Raw genomic sequence first — 27533 nt, 5'->3', positions numbered from 1 at the left:
ACAAAAACAATGTAGTAATCTAATCCTTCAAAATTCATATGTCATAGATAGGCAATTTGTTTTATGCCAAGTCTTATTAATATGGATCGGATAAAATTCACTGTGAATAAAATTCATATTTCATATGACAAGTCTTATTAATTTGGATCGTTTTTGGATATTCAAAATGTAGCATGCAATTTTTTTATTAACATTAATATTACACATGCACACTAAAATAATAAGTTTTATGCAAAATGAAACATAAAATATATTAAAAAATTAACATTATTGAATGAACCATATGCAATAGTAGTAGTATAGATTAAATTAATGCATTTGTATAAAATTTAAAACCAAAAAGAAATAGATTAATGCAATATATAATACTAATAAAAGAATAAACAAGTATTAAATTTATTTGTGCGATCTAGTTTAGTTTTAAAAAGTGATTTGAAACCCGATCTGAGCGGCTTTGACAAAACATCATCCAAAACTATTTTTTTTTTGCGATTTTCGATATTTTTTTTATTGATTTGCAGTTTTATTGTGGATCAGTTTGCTTTTTGTTAAGAGTTCCACATCTGCTATGAGATAACCTGCCAATGTGTTTATAAGTAGGGGCAATCCTCACATCATAAGCCGGTTATCCATGTTGAAATTTAAGTCCTAACTCATTCTTACAAAACCAGTTCATAAGGTGAGAAGTGCATCCTCTTTTATAAACTCTTATCTATCCGATATGGGACTTATTAGGTTTTTCCCAATATATACACCCCCTCACGCTCAGAACTCTTTGGGCTTGGTGCCTGGATATGTAGATAGCCTTTGAATTCGACAAGCTCTGATACCATCTTAGAAATCGTGCTTGAACCTAACACAACCCCACAAAACCGGATTGTGAGGTGAGATTGCCCCCACTTATAAATACACTGCAAGACCATCTCTTATCCGATGTGGGTCTTTTTAACAATTATTTTTGGTGTTTGGATTTAGACATCCCTAACTACATTATATTTAAGGTGGCTACGTATTCAAGTTAAATAATCACTATTTTTTTTTACTAAGAAGTAATTGTTAACAAAATTAACTTTTTAAAATAATTATAATCTTAATTTTTTTAATGAAGAGGCAGTAATATTAATTAAAAGTTCAATTTTACCAAAAGTATCAAAACCTAAACAAAACGTATGAAATACTAAGGATATCATAGGCAAAATACAACTTTCAATAATATTCTTTTAAACAAACAATAATTTTTTTTTTAGAGTTTTTAAACAAACAATTTTTATCTGTCCAAAATACAAGTTAGTTTTTTTTCGTTCTTAAAGTAGAAATGGTCAATGAACCGGAAACAATCTAGTTCGGTAAATACAATCCGAACAGGTTCCGTGACCCGAAAAAAAAATTGGACCCATAAATTGAGAAGTCAAGGGAATGAGATTTTACCTTGTGTTTGCTGATTAAAAATGCTTGAAATATATGATGATTTTGAACAAAAAACCACAAAAAATTACAAAATGTTAGTTTTTCGGATTTTAGGGTGCGAGAGAGAAGTTTGGTAAAGCTAAAATATAAATTGTTGCAGTTTGGTAAAGTTAAAATATAAATTACAGCGTTCTATTTTGCTAATATGGTTTTCAAGTGTATGGATAATTTGGAATGAGAGGAATAACAGAAGCCCTTTCTCTTTTGTTCTTTTCTTTATAAGCTTTTACATGTAGTATGTTGTAACTCCGGTATTCTAGTACATCTTGTGCTATGTTGAGTGTTTTTTTTGTTGGTAATATCATTTCTATTTTGACTTTTAAAAAAAAAAAATTACGGTGCAAACGATAATTAAAAAAAAAAAGAAGATGCGTACTGCACATGGTGGAAAAAATAATAAACCTTCTTTTTTGGTCTGGTAAGTAAGTAGGGTTCCTGATAACTGGTTTCAAAAACTCATGACAAAAAGAAAGAAGCAGTCAGTAGCCGATCTATTTAGCTATCTTCTTCCATCATTCAGCTCAACGATCGGGTTCTATTTCATCGTCAAATCGTAAATAGCCTCAGATTGCCACCTACCCAACGCAGTTTTAGTGAATGGTTAGGAAAACTTTGATAGATATCAAGGTGTTAATGTGAGCAAGTTAGGTTTTTTTTATTCCATTTTAATTGTACTTCTCATTCTTTCTCACACAAGGCAGAAGTAATTTGTCTTTGATCCATTTTTCATTCCTTTCCATTTCATCTTATTCACTTATGTTTTGTATGATCTTCATTTTGTTTTGTTTCCTGTTGGTTAACAATAAATTGTCAATGGTTTGAAGTGAGCTTCTACTATTATTGAGAAGCCTAGCTTTGATTCCAGCCCTTAAAATGAAGGCCTACCATTTTCAATTGAGAGGGTCAGATCAACTAATGAAATGGAACATATTTAGATGTTTCAAACCATACTAATGAAATTGAACGAAGCTACATGCGGAGCCAGGTTTTAAATATTGGGGGGACCAAGTTTCTAAAGGTGTAATTTATTAAAGAAAAACTTAATCTTCAAATGCAATATATAAGAAATTTAAGTTACATTCAAAGTTAGTATTGTCAAACAATAACCCACTTGGATTGGTTTGGTGATATTGACTTTGGATTTTGGAGTGTGTTCCTCCTCAAGATCTCGGGTTTGATCATCTCTGATGTCAATTTAAGTGGATTAATTTAGCTTCTTCAAAAAAAAAATATTATCGATTGATTTATTTTATTCTATTGTTGATTTTATACTTACATGATTAAAGGGATTTTTCTTTAAGAAGCTAAAAGTTTTATTTCCCTATAAAAGACAAATCCCAATACACATATAATATATTACTTCGGATGAAAGTACTAAGAGTATCAACAATGGCAGTACACCAATAGAGACTCCTTAAACAGACCTCACGTATATACATCACTTATTTATATTTTTTTAATAAAAGTATCTATTAAGGACTCAATAACTTCAATGACAATACACTAATAAGGACTCAAATTAAAAGTACTTATTTTTCTAGCCATGCTGCAGCTGAAGAACAATTACATTGCTTTTGGCTATAGTCAACAATCGAGGTACATGACATGATTATTGTTGATTCATACACGTTGATTTGTTACTTGAATATATTCATGACAATATGTTATTCTTTCCTGGATAAGATCATGCCATGTTGATAATTTTACCTAAAGAGCTGTTTATGACCGTTTCTATGTTAATTTATTCTGTAACAAACAGTTATTGTGGTAGTTATTATTGTTAGGTAGTGAAGTTGTGGAATAAATTATCATTAATCTACTTTCTATTGAAATGATACCTATAGGTGATGTACTATTTACTTGATATTCATTTTCAGCTTTTTACTTTTATTTCAATATATCCTTGGAATCAAAGTTAATTAATTAGTGTGTTTGAATCTATTTGAATATCCTTCTTCAAGTAATTATAGCGTCCCCAAACACAACATCTCACGTTACATAACTCTCTTTATAAAAAATGAAAATAAAATTTATTTGTATAATTAGAATTGCAGAATGTGCAGCCTACAAAAAAGAATTCCATTATGTAGTGTAATTTTCATAGTTTAAATGTGAGTTAGAAGTTATACATTGGATGAAAAGATTAGTGTTTGAACTCGAGTTCTTCAGAGCGATTCATCTTTAACTAAAAGACAATGGTTGTTTGCTTTTGTCAGATCATTGATTTTCAAGTAAACTTGCTTTAGCTCGATTGTTCTAGGGAACTTATCATAATTTGTCGATTTCTAAAATCTTTCGAACGCCGAGCATTAATGAAAAAAGCCTTCTATGTTGAAACTGAATCGAGCTCCTCGTTTATCAGTATGGTCCAAAAATGTATAAAAACTTAAGCGATTTTTTTTTAAGGAAGCGAAAATTTGTTATTGTTAAACGAAAATACCAATGATCATATTGGTACAAAGTAATATACATGTGTATGTATTAGATTTGAATCCTACTGTATGTAATTTTCAAATAATTAGGATAATTGTTTTTTCTTGACATGCGTGGGCGTGGATCCTCTCCCGTGAAGTTTTCATTGGATGAGGTTTAGTGCGCATCTCCACCATTCATTTATTTTTAATGATTGGAAACAGCAGTGATAGAAAGGAAAACATAAGGAGATTTTAACTCAAAAATCACCAACCAGATAAGGAATATATATGTGAAGTTTTATAAACATGTTTGAGTGAATAGGCAAAAAAAACCTCCAAAATTGTAACTTAGACCCAGTCTCAAGTCGCCTTTGTTGCTTTGTTCTCTTCTTTAGTACTCTATATTGTAAACAGTGTCGTCAGACTCTGACACAACACTGATCCACGTGGTTACATTCATGTATACAATTTTTTCAACTTTTACTGGTGTTAACATGTCGAAATCGTCTCCAACGTTAGTGCTTCATAGGATTTAAGTTAAGGTATTCAAACTTAGCCACTTTTTTTTGTCTAATCGTAGTAACAAGGACTGAATTTCAGTGAGTGAGGCAAGGTCATTCTACAACTTACAATACTACTCTGCGTATTTAAGTTGTACTCAAGCTTAGTATTTTTTCTAATATCTCTAATCGCTTGCAGGCAAGTTTTATGTACTCTTATGTTTATATTTCCATAAACTGTTAGTAATGTACAAAAATAGAAATCAACATGATTTATATTGTGCAATCATTATGTGTTTTGCACTGAGTAAAACAGACAAGGTAATGAAATAAGACACATTAAGCAACCTAAAATGAATAATCTAATTTATCTATCTAAGGTCATTCCAAATAACTCACAGGAATCTCTTTTCTATCTAGCTCATAGCAGGCGTTATATTCCATCATATTTGAGGTGTAGTTTCAATCTTCTAGGCAATGTAGCAGAAAAAAGTATATAAATAATTGAACGACCTTGATGACTTGATGGTTGTGTAGTTGCAAAGTATAAATAATCGAATGATCTTGGTGAATGAACTAGAAATATGATGTGGTTTCTGTTTCATGCTATAGATGAATTACAAAGTATAAACATTCACTTACTGAAAACAAATGTCATTTTTTCTGTCATAAGTAAAGTGAAAGATTGTTCGAGCTAGAACTTGAGCTTGAATTCTATCAAACGATTCGTCTTTAACTGAAAGAAAAATGTGGTTTGCTTATGTTTGATCGTTGTTTTCCTAGTTAGACTTGATTCAACTCGATTGCTCTCGTCAACTTATCATCATTGGCCTGTATTCTACAATCTTTCGAATGTCAAGCCAGAAAGAAAAAAGCAGACTATGTTGAAACTGAATTGAGCTCCGTAATTAATCAGTATGATCCAAAATGTAGAAAACTTCAACGAAAACTGTTACTGCGTCTGCTATTATTAATTGTAAAGGTCGTTGATCATATTGATACAAAGTACTCCATTATTGGATTTGAATCCTATTATTATGATTGTAGCTAATTGAAGACACTAACATAACTCTATTTATAAAAGTTAAATAAGCTTGATTCATGAAATTAAAATTGCAGAATGTACTGTCTATACAAAATAGTTGTATTATGTGATGTAACTTTCCTAGCACTCTTGAAAATTATTGTTCTTTCTTCACATGCTAGTAATAAAGAGGTGAACCACAATTTTCAAAGTGAATGACATATGTTGTGTATCACAACATGCCATAAGAAATTCAACCATGAAGATATCTGTAAGTGATGAAACTTGTCCATTCAGTGCTTTTTGTGAAATCAATGCCAAATAAAGTTCTTGAGTGATCACTAATTATGAATTTTCAAATAACATTCGAGCTGTTTATTGTTCTTGCTGATTTGTGGATTACTTTGGGAATATGATACAGGATTCATTGAAACAATAATGAGACAAAGAGTTTCAATAGAATACACTTATCAAAGTAAGAGTTACAATGAAACTATAGCATTGTTATCGAAACGCAAATAATGATGCATAGCATTGTTATCTTCATTGCCTGACCCTAAAATTTCCTTCTTAAAAAGTTAGATATTTGGAAGTTGAACCAATTCCTCTCCTTTTCATTGCTGTGATATTTTTGACCTCAAAACTATTAAGGAAATCCTTCTTTGACTTCTTCATTATGTTGCTGCTCTTCACTGACAAGTTGTGTCCAGATCCATCATCTCCACAAGATCTTCTTTTACTGGGTGGAAGTTTGGTGCATGATTTTATTTTCCTGCTTTGTTTTCTTGCATCTTCTTCTTTGTAGCGTTGCGCGAGTCGATCAACAGCTTCATTCTCAGTCTGAGCCATTTTTTTGACCTTAGCCTCATACAGCTGAAACCATGAGAATGAAACTCTTTTTTCTTTCATCTTCTTAACTACTTCATTAGTGCAATTTTCACCAAACTGCTTTTCAAAGAACTTTTTCCACAATTTATCTGTTATAGGGCCCAAATCCATCCCTTGAGTGGACTTCTCAATATGCATCAACTGGTCAAGTGTGCAGTGAGGCAAGATTCTTTCAAGCATATGATGATCAACATGACTAACATCTCCAAGGTATTTTACATTATCAATAGCTTTCTCAACACAAAGATCAACCAAAGGTGTTTGATCCTTTCTCTTCATCATAACAGGATTCCTTTGAAACAAAAGCAGTGATGGTGATGGCTTCTTTCTCGCAGATACTTCATCCCTTCTCATCATAATAGCAAGACTCCTTCGAAACAAAAGCAGTGGATCGAAAACAAAGGAACAAAAATTCAATGAATAAAAGTATTAGATATGTTTTTCACTGCAACCCTAATGGCTTTTAACCTATATATAGTATAAAATACCCTATTTTTAAGGAAATAAGATTCGATATATTTTTAAAACAAATCTTTCTTCGTTATATTTTTAACACAAATCTTTCTTCTATATATTTTTAAAACAAATCTTTCTATTATCCAAAAAAAAAAAAAATCTTCTAGGTGTAACAAAAAAGATCAAGATTTTTATTTTTTTTAAAACCTGCCTTTCTAAAAGTCACTAACATTATTACCAATTAGCCCTTAAAAAAAATTATTAAATTAGGGTAATTATATAAAATAGATTTAATTATTTTCTAAAACTTGACTAAAATCTCCTTTCTTATATTTAAAAATCTGTTATATTTATTCTCATGAAAGGAGGTTCAACTTGTTATTATCCTCAAAGCATACATAGAAACAGTCAAAGATTCAGTCAAAAAAAAAAAGTCAAAGATAAAGATTAGACTATAGTATTAACTAAGGAAAAATAGTTATATTGTGTTTTTCACACCAAAAAAGGAAAAATAATTATATTGTTTTGTTCACACCAAAAATAAGGAAAAATAATTATATTGTTTTTTTCACACGAAAAAAGGAAAATTAATTATACGCGTTATTAATTTGTTACGTTGAAAGAAAATGAGTTTGTTGACTAGGGTTGGGAAATGAATGAAAACCTAAATGAAAACATGACCTAATAAATGAATAGACAAGCCATTAGCATGAGCCTACATCTATAGGGTTAGGATCCTCTCCATTTGATAAAATAAATGGAAGATCACACCTAACACTAAATGTTCCTCCCTTCTCCATCACAACAATTGTACTTTGAATTTGCATATCAAAAATTACATATCTATCTGTTCTTCTAGTATGTTTTCCATAATTCGATCATAAGGTTATATTTTTCTTTTCACTATTATAGGTGATCATAACATAACATAATTATTTCACATCTAGGCTCAAAATGAACAAGAAGGGAATGAATTTTTTAGGGTTAGAGATTGAAAATTTTCATGGTGATCAGGTGAATAGGGACAAGAAGGCCATTAGCACTTCATGCAACATTTGTGGAAGCTATTTCATGAAGTCTTTGTTCTTCTTGTACCTATTAACGTCACCACGAAGCTTTTCAAATTCAGCCCTCAAAATTCATTGTTCATCTTGTTCATGTTGAACCTATATGAAATGATTATATTATATTATAATCACCTATAATTATGATATCATATCATGTTATCACACCTTAAGTTTCAATCGTACTTTATTCTTAAATTTGATCATGTTATAATATCCTTCCTATTTTCCTTCAAAATTGCCACAAACGACCATGATGCTCTAAATTGGAATGGATGTTATCCATGAATGTGGGACAAGCGGTGAATGCTTCTGTGGCTGCTGCTCTTTAGAAAGGAGGAGAAATGTTGCTTTGTGCATCAACAATGACAGTATGTATTGATCATTTCCTATCGGCTTAATCATTATTCTTTTATTACGAGAGTAAGATAATGCTCATGACATAAGCTACATTGAGTGCCTTATAGTATGCAAATCCAAAATTGAGTTTATGCTGAGTTTGAAAAAAAGTTACATCGCTTCTATCTTTAGTGAACAATCAAGGTTACATTAGATGATTATTGATGGTTCATACACGAAGATGTTGATAATTTTTACCTAAAATGATTGATCCCCTATGATTAAGGTATGCTCTGCCGGTGGAATGAGAATATCTGTATTGGTGAAAAAACAACTTTCTCTAGTCTTGTCCTGCATAGGTAGCTTGATTAGAGTGCTAAGGGGCATTGAAAGAGTTTTAAGGAGGCCCAGGGTTCAATCCCATAAACTAACATAATCACTAACTCTATGATTAACATTTGACTATAAAATATCACTAAACAACTCGCTGACATTATCATCAAAGAAAAGGAAAACCTTTGAAAGATTTAGTTGATGCACATCGTTTAGGGAACTTATAATGTAGATGAATAATGTGAGATTTTATGTAACAGTTTAAACCGTGTTATATTATAAAGGAAGTGTTTGTCAATTTGATAAGAAAATAAAGGAGATTAGTGTTTAGTTAAAAAATAGAGCGGGTGTTTGTGTTATTTTTTTTGGTGGTGGCTGGGGTTTGAACTCCGGACCTTGCATATAGAGTATAGATAAAAATGACACAAACAACTTAATCTCACATTGACAAACACTTATCAAATGACAAACACTATTTATTATAGAAAAAGTTGTTTAGTTGTATAATTGGGATAATGGAAAAGTATAGATACACTCGTCTAGTTTGTTACACTTTTTAAATGATAAAGTAAGAAACTTGACATTTGTGTATGTTACACTTTAATTTTAATATTTAAGTTTATTCTTACAGTAGTGCTATATGGTGCGAAGGTTTTTTTCGCACATATCACACGAACTGAGCTTAACGTGCAAACCGGTTACATAATACTCACTTGTAAATTAATTAATTAATTAAAATAGTCAAAGTTATCCAATAATGGGATAAATGGTTAAGTCTCATTTTTCGATAACCACGTCTTTGCATGGCTGCCACCATTGCTGCCATTGAAGTTTGAAATAATCTTGCATGTATATAGTGCAATGCAGATAGGATTAATACCTTATACCTCTGCAATATTTATTTACACTACAACATTTTTCGCCTTAGGCAACGACCGAAAACGGTGGCTAGAACCCCGATAACCGTTGCTTAAACGTTTAGGCCACGATTTTACAGGCATGGTATATACGCCCGTTGCCTATTCAATATGTCACGGTTTTTTGTACTTTAGGCAACGGCATGACCAATCCATTGCATTATTGGGAATAGGTCACAGTTTAAGAGGTTCTTTTAGGTCACAGTTTCAACTTAGCAATGCATGAAAATCGTGGCAAAAACATGAAAACGCCACGGATGTATTGAAACAATTTGTTTTAACCGTGGCATAAAATGTAAAAACAAGCCACAGTTTTGAACAGATAAGACATATATAACTTTGCCTGTAGTTTAAAAAATTGTTGCCTATAGTGTAAAAAACCATACCATATTGTTTTAATCCACTATAATTATATTAACAATTAGAGTCATACATCTTTATACTCTTTTTTTTTTTTCATTTATAGAGTGCTATGATATTATACTTTATGCAATATTATCAATTAGATAAATCTCATAAATTGTTCATATACCTTAAAGTACTTAATAATGACATCTCCGTACATTCATTCATAAATTCAAAAGATTATAATCTAATAATAACAATAGGGTTACCAAACATTAATGTAGACTTCCAAAATACATCAAAGTTTTATAACTAATTATAGTGAACATTATCTCATTACAAAAAACAAAACATAATATTCCATCTTTTCATGCTTGAATCATGGTTGGTCTTCACCAAATTCATCAAATTCTTCAAGTTGGTCAATATCATTAAAATCATCATCTTGGGGCTCATTTTGAGGATCATCATCATCTTGAGGGTCTTGATCATCTTGAGGATCAACATCTTGATCATTATCTTTGTTTCTAACCTAAAATTATGAAAGTAGTAATAACAAAGTAAAATAATCACCAACCAAAAAAATGACACTTTAAACTTTCATTTATATTTTAATAAAATGGATAAACTAGGTTCATATTTAATCTCACTTTGATCCTTAACTAATGAACAAAATCTAATACATCTACTTCAAATATAGTTGAATATCCTAACATCAAATTCATGATATAAATATATCATCATTCAATTATAACTTAAAAAGTTGAAACAACAAGAACACAATGTTATTAATTTATACCTTTTGATGAGTAGGAGCGTAGGTTGATGTCGATGAATGTGGTGCTGGACTATCACCATTGGGTAAAACATGTCTCAACATATTATCTACATCTTCTTCACTTAAATGCGGGTTATTTTGCATGTATATGTTTTTCAAAAGTGATTGCATTGCTCCCATCTTCTGTGACATTTCGGCTATTTGACCATCATATTGCCTTTTCATTAAAGCAATTTCAGCATTTCTCTTTAACATTGATGGTGTGGCAGTTCTTCCAAAACACCGCACTCTACCAGGCCTTTCTTTCCCAAGCAATGACTCAAATGTTTGTTCTCCAGCTTCAGTTGAAATTTTAATCGATTCTTGAAGTTTATCCTAATATCAAACATAGATAGATTAAATTGTTGGTAGTTGTTGGCTGAACATAACTTTTATTTAAACAACAAATATTATTCACGACGAATAACTTTTGAATCGGAAAATAAAAACTAGCACAAACAGTAGCCCAGGTAACAAACCAATTAAGCTTATTCACCTAAACATGGTCTACTCACGCATACACCTGCATAACAGCCAGCACTAAAACAGACAGAACTATACGGGACACACCAAAACAGAAGGGAGCCAAAAGAGGAGAGAAGCAACACTGAGAGTAAAACAAAAAATGGCACCATGAAACAAGTACTGAAGCTACTGCAGAAAAACATAGCAGCCATCAGCACCCACCCAAACCACCAAAAACGCCATCCCCTCACCAAATCTCAAACCAACACACATACAGAAAAACGATCTAAGAGAACATATCATATGATGGAAAAATTTAACTTACAATTGCATCTTGTGTTTCTGCATCCAATTGTTTTACTTTTCGGCCTTTTCGAGTTTCAATGAACATCTCAGCTTTGGTTACTTCTTCTCCATCCTTCTTTTCTCGCTACATTAGTAATCATATATTGAAAAGAAAAATACTACTTAACAAGATATAGAAGAAATGATAAAAATATAATAAAAATGAAATACTAGTTACTGAAGTCCATAAAACAATCCAAATTACAAAAACAAAAACACATAATAAAAATATCATACCAATTTTGCTCGAATTCTAGCAAAGTTTGTTGATCCCACACGATGCATAAACTTTTGTTTTTTCCTATTAGCTGCATTTTTTTCGCTAATGGTCTGCAATACGAGAAATGATATCGCTATCTACTATATCAACATTTTCTTGAAATGACATTATTGAGTTAAACACTACCTTACCTGGACATTACTATGTTTCCAAAATATCAACAGTTTTCTGAAATGACATTCAGATATGCAATCAGGACGGTTTTTTAATCTTTCCTTCATAGTGGGATACTTCAGATAATGATCTCTCTTGATAAAACATTTTTGTCGTCTCCAAGCATCATTAATGCGGGAAAACACTGCTTTCTCTCCTTCAATAGGAATATTGAACCTCCTCTACAAAAAAAAAGAAATTGTCATCACACGTCGATAAATATTTTATCATTGAAACAAATATGAAATTTTACTTCCCTAAATTGGTTTTCACAGTTTGTTGTCTTGCCGCTGATACACCTTCAATCATTTTTGTTTTCATTAGTTGTCTCTTTGGATCTTGAATATGCGTAGGTGTCAGACCTCTACCTTGAGCCGAAGATTGGCCCTTTGGATTTTGGCTTTTAGAAACCAAAGATTGACCTTTGTGTTTTTTCAAGGATACTTCCATTTCTACACTCCTTTCTGAAGAAATCTTAGGTTGATTCCTACTTGCATTGTCAGACACTTTATTCTTTAGTTCAGGCTCCTTGTTTGAATTCAAATTTGTTTTGGAGGTTGTTGCAAACATAGATAGCTTGAACTGGTTATTAGTTGGTGGATGATTTGGCTTGATACTAGGAGCTTCAACTTCAGCTATACGTGTCTTAGTTTGTCCAAGATTGGCCATTCTATCCTCACGCTTGATTTTGTAACTCTGTAGCAATTCAGCACTTGACTTTACCACCGGAAGCTCAAAACTAGAACCATCCCTTTGACCCTTCACATGAGAATTCATATTTTTCTTCTGTGTTTCCTTTTTCATTTTTCCTGCAGAAAAATAAAAAGAATGGTCAATCTGAACTGAAAAACAATGGTCAATCTGAACAGAAAAAAAAGGTCAATCGGAACATAGAAACAAATTGAGGGATATTCAAAACAACCATCAATTGAAAAGGACAAACAAAAATAAACCTGATTATGCATCAAAATAAAATAAAGATTAATTTTACAATCTAAAGATTTCATTTAAAATATAATGAGAAAGATATTGTTTGAACATAAAGATCTCATTTACAATTTAATCAAAAGGTAACTCATGTTACATCAAAGTATTGAGTTTAACAAAAGATAATTTAAAAGTCTTCTCAAGGTACTAGTCCTCATCGGAATCATCTTCATCTCTTGTTTCTTCCATAGCAACCGGAGGTATCTCATCAATTGTTCCAGGTATGTCTTCCCTCACCCAATTCAATTCACCATCAAACAGATCACTTTGATAAGCATCGTGGGCCATTAAATCTGATGGGTCCCCCATACTAAATAAATCTCTAGGAACTGTTTGCATAGCATAATGCCTATTTGCATCAAGTGGATCTTGGACATAAAAACACTGTTGGACTTGAGAAGGTAGCACAAAAGAATCATTTTGGCAGCACTTTTTGTTGAAATACACAAATGTTGCATATTTTTCTTCTACAACCTCAAACCAATCACATTTAAACAACACAAATTTAAACTGATCATAATAGTCTAACTCAATTATATCAGTAATTGCTCCATAGTATGTGACAGCTTCTGTCTTAGGATTTTCATCCTTAGAGCTTGCAAAACTTGGAGTCAATGAAACCAGAGTTACACCCGAATTTTGAGTTTTACGTCTTGATTCTCGTTTCATAGTATGGAATCTATATCCATTAATGATGTAACCAGACAACCTTTTTGCTATATCGCATGGACCTCTAGAGAAATGTTTCAGCTGAATTGATACATCATCTTTTAAGGCTCGAGTTTTAAACCATTCACTAAAATCTTGGCTTTGGGTTTTGGCTTTGATCCACTTTGGTCCTTTGGTTTGACTATGAACAATATCATCATGCTCCCTACAAAGATAACTTATTATCTATTAGGAAAAAAACTACCCAGAAAAAACACTATGCTCCCTAGAAAGATAACAGCATATATATATATATATATGTGTGTGTGTGTGTGTGTGTGTGTGAGAGTACAAGGACAATTGAACCATTATGATACCTGATGTATGGGTCAACTTCATCACAATTGAACAAGAGGTATCGATGGGCTTGGGATTTTGTAGTTGAATCTAGAAAAAATGGTTTGCCATTTTTCTTCCCTCCTAAAGGACGACCAATACATGAAAAGTAATCGGATAAATCCACATCACATAAATCACTGATATCATGATTTCGACTCTTTCTGTTCAACCTTGTGTCTACACTCTTATGCACATATCTTGAGCAATATGTCACTGCTTCTTCAACCACATACGCCTCAGCAATAGAACCTTCAGGATGAGCTCGGTTGCGGACATACCTTTTAAGTTTACATAAGTTTCTTTCTGTGGGATACATCCAACGGAATTGAACAGGACCACCTAATCTAACTTCATTTGCCAAATGAATAGGCAAGTGAACCATTATGTCAAAAAAACTAGGAGGGAAAATCATCTCCATTTGGCAAAGAATTTCTACAATCTCTGCTTCTAAGAAATCCAAATCTTTGACTTGAATAACTTTTTTACATAGAGATCGAAAAAATAACCCAAGGCGAATTAAAGGTTCAGCCACCGTATTGGGTAAGGTGCTTCTTATTGCTACTTGTAATAAGTAATGTAACATGAAATGTGCGTCATGACTCTTATAGCCAAATATTTTCTTATTACTAACTTGAACACAGTTTGAAATGTTTGATGCGGTCCCATCTGGTAATTTTGCAGCCTTCAAAACATCACAAAAAATAGTCTTCTCATGTGCACTCAAAGAAAAACAAGATTTAGCAAACTCTGCACGACCTCCACCAATCTCTCTTGGATGAAGTTTCTTTCTAATTCCCATATCTTGCAAATCATATCGAGCCTTAATGTGATCTTTTGTCTTCCCGGATATGTCTAAGAGAGTACCAATAATACTATCACATATATTTTTTTCAATGTGCATCACGTCAAGATTATGACGTAATGTATTTTTAGCCCAATATGGTAACTCAAAAAATATTGATTTCTTCTTCAATGGCCCATCAATTTTCTTCTTTCTCTTCTTGCCAAAGTTATTCCTAAAACCTTTTAATTTTTTTGCAATTTCTGTCCCTTTTAACCCACGAGGTGCTGACCTAAGTTCTTCTTTTCCATTAAAGGACCTTTTATTAGACCTCCACGCATGGTCCATTGGTAAAAATGTACGATGACCCATGTAGATTGTCTTGCGACTGTTTTTCAAGTAGATTGAGTTACTTTTGCAATTACAACACGCACATGCAAACTTTCCTTTGGTGCTCAAACCCGATAACATAGCATACCCGGGATAGTCACTAATAGTCCATAAGAGTGCTGCACGAACTTTAAATGATTGATTCTTTGAGGCATCATATGTATCTACTCCTAATTCCCACAACTCCTTTAACTCTTCAATCAATGGTTGAAGATACACGTCAATGTCGTTCCCCGGTGAATCCTTCCCAGGTATCAACAATGACAACATTGTATATTCAGATTTCATGGATAGCCAAGGCGGATAGTTGTATACTACCATCATGACAGGCCATGTGCTATATGATGTGCTCATGGTTCTGAATGGGTTGAATCCGTCACTCGATAAGCCAAGTCTTATGTTACGAGTTTCAGAAGCAAATTCAGAATGAAGTCTGTCAAAGTCCTTCCATGCTTGGCCATCAGCCGGATGCCGCAACTTTCCATCCCTAGAGCGTTCTTCATCATGCCACCTCATTGCAGCGGCTGTCTCTGAACACATAAATAGCCTTTGAAGTCGAGGAATCAATGGAAAATGTCTCAAAACCTTTGCAGGGACATTATAATCATACTTTACTTGCTCAGGAGACTCGCCTTCTACTTGAGGGAACACCTTCCATCGTGAAGCTTTACAAATATTGCAAAAATCATCATTCTCATGATCTTTCCAAAATAACATGCAATCATTTGGACATGCATGAATTTTTTTGTAATCAAGACCCAAATCACTAATCATCTTCTTTGTTTTGTTAAAAGATTCAGGAATATTTAAATCTGGAATCGCTTCCTTCAATAATTCTAAAAGGGAAGTGAATGATACATTGCTCCACCCATGCAAGCACTTCAGCAAGTAGAGTCGAATTATGAAAGATAAAGTAGAGAATCCTTTGCATCCTGGGTATAGCTCTTGTTTTGCCTCGTTAATTAAATTATAGAACTTTCTAGCATCCTCATTGAGACCCTCGTTGTTCCCTTCTTCTATCACATTTATGAATCTGTCATATAGTAAGCCACCAATGTCATCGTGATCATTTGTGTCCTCATCAATTTCCATAGGCGAAGGGATATCCTCTCCGTGGTTTACCCAAACATCGTATCCTTTTACAAAACCTGCAGCAATTAAATGATCGCGAACCACGTTCCTTCTTGCCCATTTACCATTTGCACAGTCAGCACAAGGACAAGAAATTTCACGCCCTTGAGGTTTTCCTTTGGTATACGCAAAATCCAAAAATGACTCGACACCTTTTCTATACTTTTTCCAATGTCTTGGGAGTTTAGTCCACTCTTTGTCCATCCTTTAACTAATCTAATTCATAAAAAATGTAACTATAATATACTATACGAAGATATATTATAATTATAATATACTAGTCGAGAGCACATGTTTACATACACAATGTCTTAAAAACATATGGATAACTTTATTGAAGATTAGAATAGTGGTCACCGCTTACCTTTGAAGAAAAGCGCGTGTTGAGAAGAATAAAAAACAGGAGACACAATTAGCAACCGAGAAGAACGACGTCACCGGAATGAAAATTACGGACTTGACTGTGAAAATTAACCTGTGAAAATTGAATGTTAAAAGGGGGTATCAGCAGGTCAACAAGGGAAAAAATGGTTAAATAAGGTAAAATCCACTAACAAATTGGTCAGTAGAAGTAGTGTGTGTTAACAAAAATTGATTAAGAAAAGTATTGTCTAGTAGAATTGAGTAAACTCAAACAATATAGCTTACCAATAAAATTTGAATTAAAGGAGTGTTCAAAAATAAACACTCAATAGAGTGTGTGTGTGTGTGTGTATAGAAAACAAAAAGTAATATATAACTATTCGTTTGATTCTTCTTTTTTAAGAAAATTAAACTATTGGTTTTTTTCAACTCTTGTTAGACATATGTGGGTCATATATAGGTGATAAATTTTGCACCCAGTTTGGTTGGTGTTATATATATTATCAAGTTAATCAATTTCTACCAAGTTATTTTAAAATCGGCAGTGTTAATCAAGGCTTTTCTATACCCACTTGAAATCTTAAACATCAAGAGAGGGACTAGTTCAAGGACACACTTAATCAAATTATCAACTAACAAGAAAAAACATGCCAAAGAAAAATAAAATAATTAAAAGGAATGTATAAGTGCAATACTCTAATATTATTATAATTAAAAAAACATAATGATAACAATGAAACTGTCATGATTATAGTTCACTACCACCTATCATTATCCACAACAGCAACATTAAACCAACGTCATCCTACCTTTTTCTTTCCTTTCAATTCCAAAGTCTTTCCCAATATAATCCCATTGCCTTGTTATAACTTTACTATATATATTTCTCTTGCAGACTTGTTAGTTACATTGTTAATTAATATTCCTTATGACAGAAAATTACAGATCAATGAAACTTCATATAGAAATAGAGTGGTGTCTCCCAAATAATGTTACAGAAATTTCATGTATGGATAACCAACCAACAGTGGTGATTGAGAAAGTGAGCAAAAGGGTGCATTTACTAGGTTTCATGTTACAAAGTGGTGTCTCTAAGAGTAACAGAGTGATATAAGACATGCAAGAAATGATGAAGAGAGGAAAAAACATAGGGAAAGAACTAAACAACGTGATGGTGAAGAACTAACTAAATCCATTACTCATAATCACAAAACACATTACTGATGAAAAAACTCAATTAACAATCACAAAATCCTTAATTTTAAACAAATAACAAACCCTAACAATGATTTTATAACATAAAATACATTACCCATAATCTAAATTGAATAATTACTTAATCAATTTAGTACAAATTGGGTCAAATGAAAAAATCCCAAATTAAAAACCCTAAAAATGAAATTTGAAAGAGAGAGACAGAGAGAGAGAGAGAGAGAGAGAGAGAGAGAGAGAGATGGAGACCTGGGCTCATTGTGATTCGTCAGTTAATGTTCTGAAGATTCAAGTGAGGTTCTGAGTGAAGAATGGTGAAGAGTGAAGATCGAGAGTTCGCACTTCGCAAGAGTGAAGAGTGTTCTGAAGCTGCGTTTGTTCTTTTTGAAGTACGTATTCACGTTTTTGTTTTTGAGGTGTTAATGTATTTTCCTTCTTAATGTTTATTATTATATTATTATTATTATATTATTAATATAAAAATATAGAGAGTCTCAAAAAATAGAGGGAATCTAAAAAAATTAGAGGGAGGTTTGGCGGGCTATGAAATTTTTTTACTGCACGGTTTGCAAAAACTAAAGGCCACCGTTTTTTCAAAGTGGCTTAAAATATTTAAAATCCATGGGCAAATGAAGTATAGGTCATGGTTTACTACTGGCAGCTTATTAAAAAAGAAAAGGCGACGGATTTTGATTGAGATTTAGATATCAACGAATAAAATTCGTTGTCTATTAGGAGTTGGCAACGGCCATGTTAACTCCACACCTCCAGAAGGGTGGCTTAAAATGAATAGGCAATGGATTTCTTTAGGGTAGTGAACAAAATATAGAAACTTGTCAACGAGTGAATATCCATTGCCTATACACCTATTAGTTTACGGTTTTTCATCCGTGGCCTAAAGTTTCGTTGCCTAAAGTCAAAAATCTTGTAGTGTTAGTGTAACTCTACAATATTGTTTTAAATTAGTGGAGAGGAAAGAAATGTTGTCCATCAGTGCGGTGGCAACAAAAGCACAGGACAACACCCACGATTTAATTTCATAGACACATTTAAAGGTTAAATTTGTCATTTTGGCTGAAATAAGTGATAGGGAAAGAAGGAATGAAGGATATCATACGGTCATGAATGGTACAACACATTCGCGTGGATGGTGCGAAAACTAAATTGTGCACTATAGCATTTTCCTTATTCTTATCTATTTGTTACATTTGTTATATGTATTGAAAATTGAGACCATTTTGTGAAAGAGAAAAAATCAGCTCAAAAATGTTGAAAGAGGTTATTTTCTTTATATATAGTATATATTTTCTCACTCTCTTATATTTTTTGAAAAGTTACTATAATCTCTTTTCATTTAAAGACGCTTTTAGATTTTTTTTTGTTGAACCTGGTTTTTAAAAAAAATTATAACAAACAAGTACAATGTTCTTTAAAGTTTTTTTTTTTTTTTTTTAAAGTTATAGCAAACCCCGTAGGGCTTATTTGTTGCGAATTAAAATAAAAATATTATTGAAATTTAATAATTTAATGATTTTTAAATTTTTTTTATAAAAATATCATAATCTATTTTGTGTACAATCAATTTTTTAAATAATTTAGTTTGTTTAGTTACATCAATATAAAAGGAAATTTTTATTACAAAATCACATCAATCTTTTAAAAGGAATTTTCTCTCTCGGCTTAATAAGATCTTTTGTTGCAAAAGACACAAAAAGGTAAATATATGTTGAGGTGTCAAAATATTAAGACGGGGCAAAATTGTGTTTTTACTCATCATTAACTTTTATAATTGGTGAAAAATAATAGATTGTAAATTGTTTTTAACTGTTTAGATATTTGGAATTTGAATTATAGAAAAATTTAGGCTTAATAGCAGTTTTAGCCCCCTAACTTTCCCAAAGTTGCGATTTTTGGCCCCTAAGAAAAAAACTACAAAACCGCCCCCTAAGTTTTGCACCTGAATTTTGCTCTCCACCCAGCACATTTTGCTCCCACCCTGCAGCCCTTCCATATTTACCCTTGCGCATGTTAACTAACGCAAGTGTAAATGTATGCGTTAGTTAACATGCGTTGCGCAACTTAAGTAACGCAAGTGTTAAAACACTGCGTGAGTTAACTTGCGCACTCATTAAGAACTGCGTGAGTTAACTCACACACCCATCACGCACCCAATTACACATGCGTGAGTTAACTCACGCACACTCTGTGCATACAACCAGAAGAGGCAGAAACCTCTTTTTTCCCTATTTTTTCAATCCTTCTTTCATACATTCATTCAAGAACAGAATTTTCATCATTCATTCAATAATACATTCAATCAAACTCATAATTATATTACGAAAAATAACGGAATAAAATTGGCGAATAACATAACGGATAATGTCATAAAAACGCTAAAAAGCGCAAGTGTAATAGGATTACAACCAAATCCAACAAAATGTAAAACAAAAAAAAAACTACACAAGTCATAAAACATAAAAGCTACACAAGTCATGCTGGTCCATCCCGTGGACTCCTACTCCTCCTCCGCAGAGTCGGCACCTGCTCCAGCATGCTCCACTCAGACTGTATGCCCTGCATGATGCGAAGAACCTCTGGATTACCAAACACATCTGGATGCCCAATTGCACTGTCCACTCTAGCCCTGATGTTGCTGATGATCTGGTATGGGTCGGGAGGATGTCTGACCCACTGCTGCTCAACAAGAACCTCCTCGTAAGCTGGGACTGGACGAGGAGGGGCATCAGCTGCGTAGTCAGGAATGGCCGCAGGGGGGTGCACAATAGGATGTGATACTCTAACGAACCATTTCATGTACCCCTTAGTATGAGCCCACGGCTGGTTATCCGAAACCGGATGACCCCTCTGCTGATGGCTGAGGACATGTAGAGCAAACTCAGTGAAGGCCTGGGCCACATCATCCGCCGCAAGAAGCTCAATGTCTGTAGGAGGCCTTGGAATTCTCTGGACATACCCGTACTGCCTAATAACCCGCTCTAGCAAGTGACGGACCATCCTGTCTCTGCCGGCCATGATCCATCCTGAGTACCAGCATATATCCTGAAAGGGCGTGATGTGTCGTCGTCTCTCGTACGGCATCCAGGTGACATGAGAAAGGTCCATCGAATCGATGGCAGCTCTGTAGTGACGAGGATCAGTAAAGCCTCTGGGAGGTTTCCATTGACTCACAAGCGGGGAAATAGTAGGGTCGTAGGCATCATCATCAATCCTCGGAATGATGTTTGAGAAGTGCGCCAAAGTCCATCCCTACAAACACAAAGAAACAAATATTTATATCACCACAAGAATTATACAAACAACTAAACATTTACGATCCAACAAGTAAAAATGAAGAAAAACAATTATTACCACAAGCAATGTCATGTAACCGCCAATGGAGGCCACAAATGAGTCGGAGGTAAGAGATAGCTGCTCATATAGGAAAGCAAGTCCCATCCCACCCCATGACCAGCTGTCCAACTCGTCCATATCTTGCAGCGCAAGCAGCCAAAGCAGATTAATGTTTTTGCTGTTCTTGGCGGAAAAAATGGTCCAGCCAAGCAAGAGCAACATAAACGCCTTAACACAGGCTAATCTAACTACAGCTCGCTCGTTCTCCTCCTCAACTGTGTCAACCTCAAGAAGCTGATTACACCTATTCAAGAGCTTCTCATATCGCCTCTCCAGTTCACCAAAACTGATGTGAGAACCACCCTGTTTTATCAGCTCCTTAGCGGCATCCTCCTCTGTAAACAGTAGGTCCGTCTGCATCATCTCTAACCCCTCCTCACGGGTTAACTCTCTATCAGGAAGGAGTCTCCCAGTGATGGGAATGCCTAGGAGACACGCCACATGATCTAGTGTGATGGTCATCTCTCCAACCGGTAGATGGAAGCTGCTGGTCTCCTCATGCCATCTCTCTGTCATCGCACAAACGAACCCGTGAGATATGTTCTCGTACCCACTAGTCAAGAGGGGAGTCAGACCAGACATATTCACTTCATCCCAAAACAACTGATTTTGTTCCCCCGGAATAGGCAATGCCAAATTTTTAATGCTCAGCTTCTTCCCGTGCGAGATACCTTTCACCCTATGTTTTCTTCGAAACTGAAATACAAAAACAAAACACAACAAACAATAAGTCGTTAAATAAATAATAAGTAAAACAAACATTAAACATATGCTAACATAAATGTTAATTCTAACATTAAATAAGTAAAATAATAATTAGAATAAGTTGTATAAATAGTAAAAGAAGTAAAATAAACATTGAGTAAGAATAACATAGACATTTAACAACAACATTAATTATTTTAATTGAATTTTAAAACAAAAAATAAGTAAAATAAACATTAAATTATACTTACATCGGCATCAACCCATATCCTATATGCCACATGTCCACCAAAGTTAGGTAAAACCGTGAGATCAGAAGGCCACCCTGCATAGCCGTCCGGACCGGCCTCGTACACCACCCTTGGCACCCCCTAAAAACGAGGCTCGGGCTTCTCAGGCTGCTGAGGCTGCTTAGGCTCATCATTCTGCTGAGGCTCCTCAATAACAGGCGGCTCCTCAACAACAGGCTCCTCAATAACAAACTGATACTGGTGAGGCTGAGGCTTCTGAAACTGATACACATCATGCGGCTGCTGATAGACCTCATAATGCTGCTGATACTGCGTCGGGTCCATAGTCTGGGATGGACCCGTCTGCGACGTTGACCCCCTGCAGCATCATCTCTAGCAAGTCTCGTTCCCCCACCTCTCCCTCGACCAGCCATAGGAGGGCGTAATGCTTCTTTCTCCCTCCGTGCACTACCAGTAGGGGCCATCCTCCCTGCCCTAAGTCTGTCACTCCTATCCTGAGGCGGCTCAGACGGCTCAGGCGGTCTCTGAGACGCATTCCTCCGAGTCATACATTTTCACACGCACATTGTGTCATTTCCAACAATTCATCAACAACACTAAAATTCCAACAATGTCATTTCAACCCGTAAACTACCACATTGCAGTCAAACATACTATAATCAAAATTAACAAACCATATGCTAACTAATTTGATAAGTCACAATCCAAAAAAAACAAAAAAATGACCATTGAGACATTTTACCAAACACATGGTGTGCAATTTTCAAACAACTACCTTAATCTAACAATTTGTAGACCCTAAACTACCAAATTCTACTCTAAACAACTTCTAAAAAACAATTCCTAAGTTAATTCGTCACTAACAATCATCAAAACTAACATTCAAACCAAATATATGAAAACCTAAAAATGTCATATTTCTTCAAAAAAAACTAAAATTTCTACAATTTAAATGCAATTAAGTATGCTAATCATCACTTACTTGATAATGTGGGAGAAATTGGCTTTGAATGGCGCAAGAATGATGAAAATCGGACATGGGGGGAAAATTTTCGAAGTTGGGAAGTTGGAGAGAAGTTGGAGAAATGAGGGAAATGTGCTTCTGTGTTGGTATTATATGACTTAACTAACGCTGCGCAAGTTAACTCACGCATCGCATGTTAAGTCACGTATACAATATAACGTGCGCAAGTTAAGTTGCGTAGCGTGACTTAACTTGCGCAGGGGTAAAAATGGAAGGGCTGCAGAGTGCGAGTGATTTGTGCTGGGTGGAGAGCAAAAAACTTTGCACCTGTGGCAGTTTTGGCCCCCAAGGCCAATTTTGACTCGGTCTACGCGGACGTGGCACCCTAAGTGAGGTGCAGCGTGTTATTTTTTTTTATTTTTTTTTGCCTTGGGGGACCAAATCTGCTACAATTGCAAAACTTAGGGGGCTGTTTTGTAGTTTTTCTTCTTCTTAGGGGGCCAAATTCGCAAATTCGTGAATGTTAGGGGGCGAAAACTGCTAGTAAGCCAAAAACTTATTTTGATTGCGATTAAGATTAAGTTTGTTTGTTGTTAAAAAAAAAATAAGTTTGTTTGTTCTTTAGAAAAAGATTAAGTTAGTTTGTTTTAAGTTGAATTATAGGAAAATTTGTTTTGTTGAGATTAAGATTAAATTTGTTTGTTGTCCAAAAACAAAAAGATTAAGTTTGTTTGTTATTTAGAAAAAGATTAAGTTAGTGTGTTTTAAGTTCAATTATAGAGAAATTTGTTTTGATTGGGATTAGGATTAAGTTTGTTTGTTGTTAAAAAAAAAGATTAAGTTTGTGTGTTTTATCGAGTGAGTTTGTTTTAATTTGTTTTTAAGAGAGAAAACAGAGGGTCGTTAAAGAAAAAGACACGAAAAGATATGATTTTGATGACATGTCAAAAAATTAAGAAGAGGTAATAATGTATTTTTTATAGTCATTAATTTTCATAATTAGAGAATAGATGCTTGAAATATGACGATTTTGAACAAAAACCTGTCAAGAATCACACAATGTTAGTTTTTTGGATCTTGGGGTGTGAGAGAGAAGTTTGTTAAAGTTAAAATATTGAGAGAGAAGTTTGTTAAAGTTAAAATATTAACAGTTGAAGTGATGTGAGTTCTGATTTCGAGTTATATATAGGTCATGTTCAGATTTCAGAAGCCGGTCTGTGGTTCAAGTTATATTTGCTATTTAGTACTTTTTGTGAGTGGTTGTGGTGATTTTGAGACGGCAAACTATCTCGCCAGTGGCTTCGGATTGATTCGGTCCACCCTTTGAGTATCTCAGATCATCTTGTTTAGTTTGGTCATTTAACGCGGTTCTAAATTACAACGTTCTATTTCGTATGTCATATGGTTTTCAGATAATTTGGAAAGAGAGAAATAATAGAAGTCAGCAACCCTTCCTCATGTCTGCATTGTAATTGCTATCTTTTAATCTTCTCTTTATGGGCTTTGACATGTAATCTGTTGTAATAGATGTTTTATTCTGCTACCTATTATGCCAGGTAGAATGGTTTTTTTTTCTTTTCTAATGTCTATTCTGCTACCTATTTTGACTTGTTAAAAAAATATTTATAGAACAAGAGATAATTTAAAAAAAAAAAGAAAGAATAGGACGCTGGAAAAAATAATAACCTTCCTTTAGGGCTTTCCTGATAACCGGTTTCGAAAACTATTTAACTATCTTCTTCTTCCATCATTGATCGTAAATGGCATTGGCCTCAGATAGCCACTTAAACGACGCTGATTCGTCATCGTTCATTGATGGATAAAATAACCACCAACACCAAATTGATTGGAACCCTAAAATCAGTCTTGCGTTCTTTATTCATCTCTTCCGACCGACCATCGCTGCCCGATCTCCCATTCGAACTGGTGTCAGAGATTCTATGCAGGCTTCCTGTCAAGCTCCTCGTACAACTTCGATGCCTCAGTAAGTCCTTCAATACCCTAATTTCTGATCCCAATTTCGCTAAGAAACACCTTTGCTTATCAACCACCAGCCGCAACCTCATATTCGCTAAGAAACACCTTCGCTTATCAACCACCCACGACTTTGATAATTGTGATAAGTTAACGTTAATCTCTTACCCGCTTCACTCCACTTTTCAGCCACATAGCTCCATTTTTAACTCTGTAATGATTAAACCCACCGAACTACACTATCCTTTTGACCCAATATACAATGATATCGTTGGCTCCTGCAATGGAATCCTTTGTTTTGAAGCTTGTAGATACAGCGCTAAACAAAGCCATGTCCTTTTGTTTAACCCTTGCATTAGAACATTCAAAATATTGCCTTCTTTTCAAATTCAAGGAAAAAGCGGTTTTATTAAATATGGCTTTGGCTATGATCATGTAATTGATGTTTATAAGGTGGTTGCTGTTTTTTCCTATGATTGTCGTAATGAGGTTTTCAAAACTCAAGGAATGGTTCATAACTTGGGTAGTGATTCTTGGAGAATGATTGATGGGGAGTTACCTCTTCCACGTGTTTGTGAATCACTCGTATTCGTGAGTGGCGCGCTTAATTGGATTGCATATAAGGATGATAATAATCACAGTGTTATTTCTTTTGATTTGGTGATTGAGTCATATAGAAGACTTTTGCAGCCTAATTATGGAGGGGAATATGTGCATAGGGTGAACTTGGGTGTCTTGAGGGATTGTTTGAGTATCATTGCGTATAGTTTCGAGTTTTCTAGTGTTTGGCAGATGAAAGAATATGGAAATGAAGAGTCTTGGACTAAATTGTTTCGTGTTCCTTTATATCCTCCATATCCCAAACCAATATGGATTTATGAGGATGACCAAGTGCTAATGGATTATACGCTATGGCGGTGGGGCATAAATTTGGCCGTTTATGATTTCAAAAATGGAACTTTTAAGAAAACCTTGACGCAAGACTTCAATGGTGCAATTACTTCTGGAGTTTGTGTTGAGAGTTTGATATCACCTTGTTTCTAAGATGACGATGTCAATGTGGTACTAGGTGCTTTGAAATTTAGAAACAATTAATTGGAACTTATATGTTAATTTCAGTTTATGTTTTTTATTTTATACCTGTTCTAATTACTAGTGAATTTATTTATCATTGTTAATTAATGGTCTATCGAATATGTAGCTTGAGAAATTGCTATGTTAGATTCGTTGATTCTCCATTCACGCATTACCGTTTATATAGTTTACAACTATTTGCAGGTTTTGGATGGATTGTGATTTGACTTTCCACATAAGGCAGAAGTAATTTCATAATATTTGAACAGATTGAGAGAAACAAAAAAGGATAAATTGCAATCTATCTTGGCATTAGTTGTACAATTGCTTGCTTGCTTCTATGGAACTTTATGTTCATATCATGCAAGCATAGCCACTTATTACTTTGTTGGACATGTTTGATGCAAGTTTTTTTTAATGAACATGACAATAATGTCATATGATATATAGATACAATAGTAGAAAGGTTAAGGCTCAGCTTCATTTCATGGATCTATATGATACTAATTGGCTGTCTCTATGTACATTTTACGTGCATGCAAAATGAGAGCAAATAATGATTCATTTGTGTGACAACAAAGTTCTCGTTATTTCTGGAGGCAGGAGCATCATGTAGGAAACTATTATGTAGTAATGGTTGATTGGAATGTTGTTGTTTCATTGATATATACATCTAGCTACTGTTTCTGGATTGTGTTTTCAAAAGCTTTACCTGATGTCTTTGATTTAGGATTATAATTGTTTAAGCAGGAAGCAGTAATATGTTTTTGTAGTGTCAGTTGGAATAGCTGCATTGATTTTATTTCTATTCTATCAGTTCATTGACCTTTCTTTTTGTGTCGATATCTAATTCTTGATTATAAGCCACTAATACGAGAACTTTCAATTTGAGTGGCCTAGTTACGAGGCTAATTGAAATTGAAACCTAACTCAACATAAGTGTTTAATGGCTAATTAGATTAGTTTATAAGTTGTCTTCAGCAGTTGATTTCTAGATCAACTACAATTATCTCTTTTGGTTATAAGCTGAAACAGAAGATCATGTAATGGTTTACAATGTTAGTTCTGTCCATTTGATTATAAGTTCTCAAGGATTGATTTGTTTCCTAAATTATAAGTAATTTTATTTTAGCATTTAGCAAAACAAAAAAGACCTAATGGACACAATTGTCGACAAATCTGGATGCAACTGTACTATGATCTTAAATTGATACTTGTAAATGCAATATCATCTTGAAGATACAATGTTACAAAACTTCAGCATGTTCTCCCAAGAATTTCAGCCAAGAGAGACAAACTTGCCCGATGCAGTTCCAATCTTTATCTTAAGATTCATATCTTCATTTTGTAGACATCTTGCAAAGTGAAACCAAGACATGCCTTTTACTTTCACCCCCAACATGCTTTGGAAGATAGAAAAACAACTCGAATTTCAC

General features: G+C 33.9%; 4 protein-coding genes and 1 long non-coding RNA gene across 5 annotated transcripts; 1 reads left to right on the top strand and 4 right to left on the bottom strand.

Moving 5' to 3' along the window:
* Positions 1-5645: 5645 nt before the first annotated feature.
* On the bottom strand, positions 5646-7469 carry LOC146938636 (uncharacterized). The gene has a single exon (XM_085757861.1). It carries the CDS (start codon positions 6648-6650, stop codon positions 5976-5978), a length of 675 nt encoding a protein of 224 aa, XP_085613987.1. The 5' UTR covers positions 6651-7469; the 3' UTR covers positions 5646-5975.
* Positions 7470-9904: 2435 nt separating this feature from the next.
* Positions 9905-12021, bottom strand: LOC146938635 (uncharacterized). Its single transcript, XM_085752543.1, has 5 exons — positions 11786-12021; positions 11612-11704; positions 11355-11459; positions 10547-10900; positions 9905-10279 (listed from the first exon to the last, which is right to left on the bottom strand). Exons 1-5 carry the CDS (start codon positions 11873-11875, stop codon positions 10127-10129), a joined length of 795 nt encoding a protein of 264 aa, XP_085608669.1. The 5' UTR covers positions 11876-12021; the 3' UTR covers positions 9905-10126.
* Positions 12022-12170: 149 nt separating this feature from the next.
* Positions 12171-18228, bottom strand: LOC146938633 (uncharacterized). Its single transcript, XR_015031362.1, has 3 exons — positions 17968-18228; positions 16508-16618; positions 12171-12616 (listed from the first exon to the last, which is right to left on the bottom strand). It is a non-coding gene; the product is annotated as an uncharacterized LOC146938633 (long non-coding RNA).
* On the bottom strand, positions 12942-16395 carry LOC146938634 (uncharacterized). Its single transcript, XM_085757379.1, has 2 exons — positions 13820-16395; positions 12942-13668 (listed from the first exon to the last, which is right to left on the bottom strand). The coding sequence occupies exons 1-2, from the start codon at positions 16345-16347 to the stop codon at positions 12942-12944; spliced, it is 3255 nt and encodes a 1084-aa protein (XP_085613505.1). The 5' UTR covers positions 16348-16395.
* A 6541-nt stretch (positions 18229-24769) lies between the features above and the next one.
* LOC146938632 (F-box/kelch-repeat protein At3g23880-like) lies at positions 24770-26134 on the top strand. The gene has a single exon (XM_085757860.1). The coding sequence runs from the start codon at positions 24865-24867 to the stop codon at positions 26065-26067; it is 1203 nt and encodes a 400-aa protein (XP_085613986.1). The 5' UTR covers positions 24770-24864; the 3' UTR covers positions 26068-26134.
* Positions 26135-27533: the final 1399 nt, after the last annotated feature.

The sequence above is a fragment of the Medicago sativa genome, chromosome 3, assembly GCF_051527215.1.
Source record: "Medicago sativa cultivar Bolivia chromosome 3, Bolivia_mono, whole genome shotgun sequence".
Lineage (NCBI taxonomy): Eukaryota > Viridiplantae > Streptophyta > Magnoliopsida > Fabales > Fabaceae > Medicago > Medicago sativa.
The sequence above is the reverse complement of the archived record's forward strand: the minus strand, read 5'-3'. Positions and strand labels throughout refer to the sequence as shown.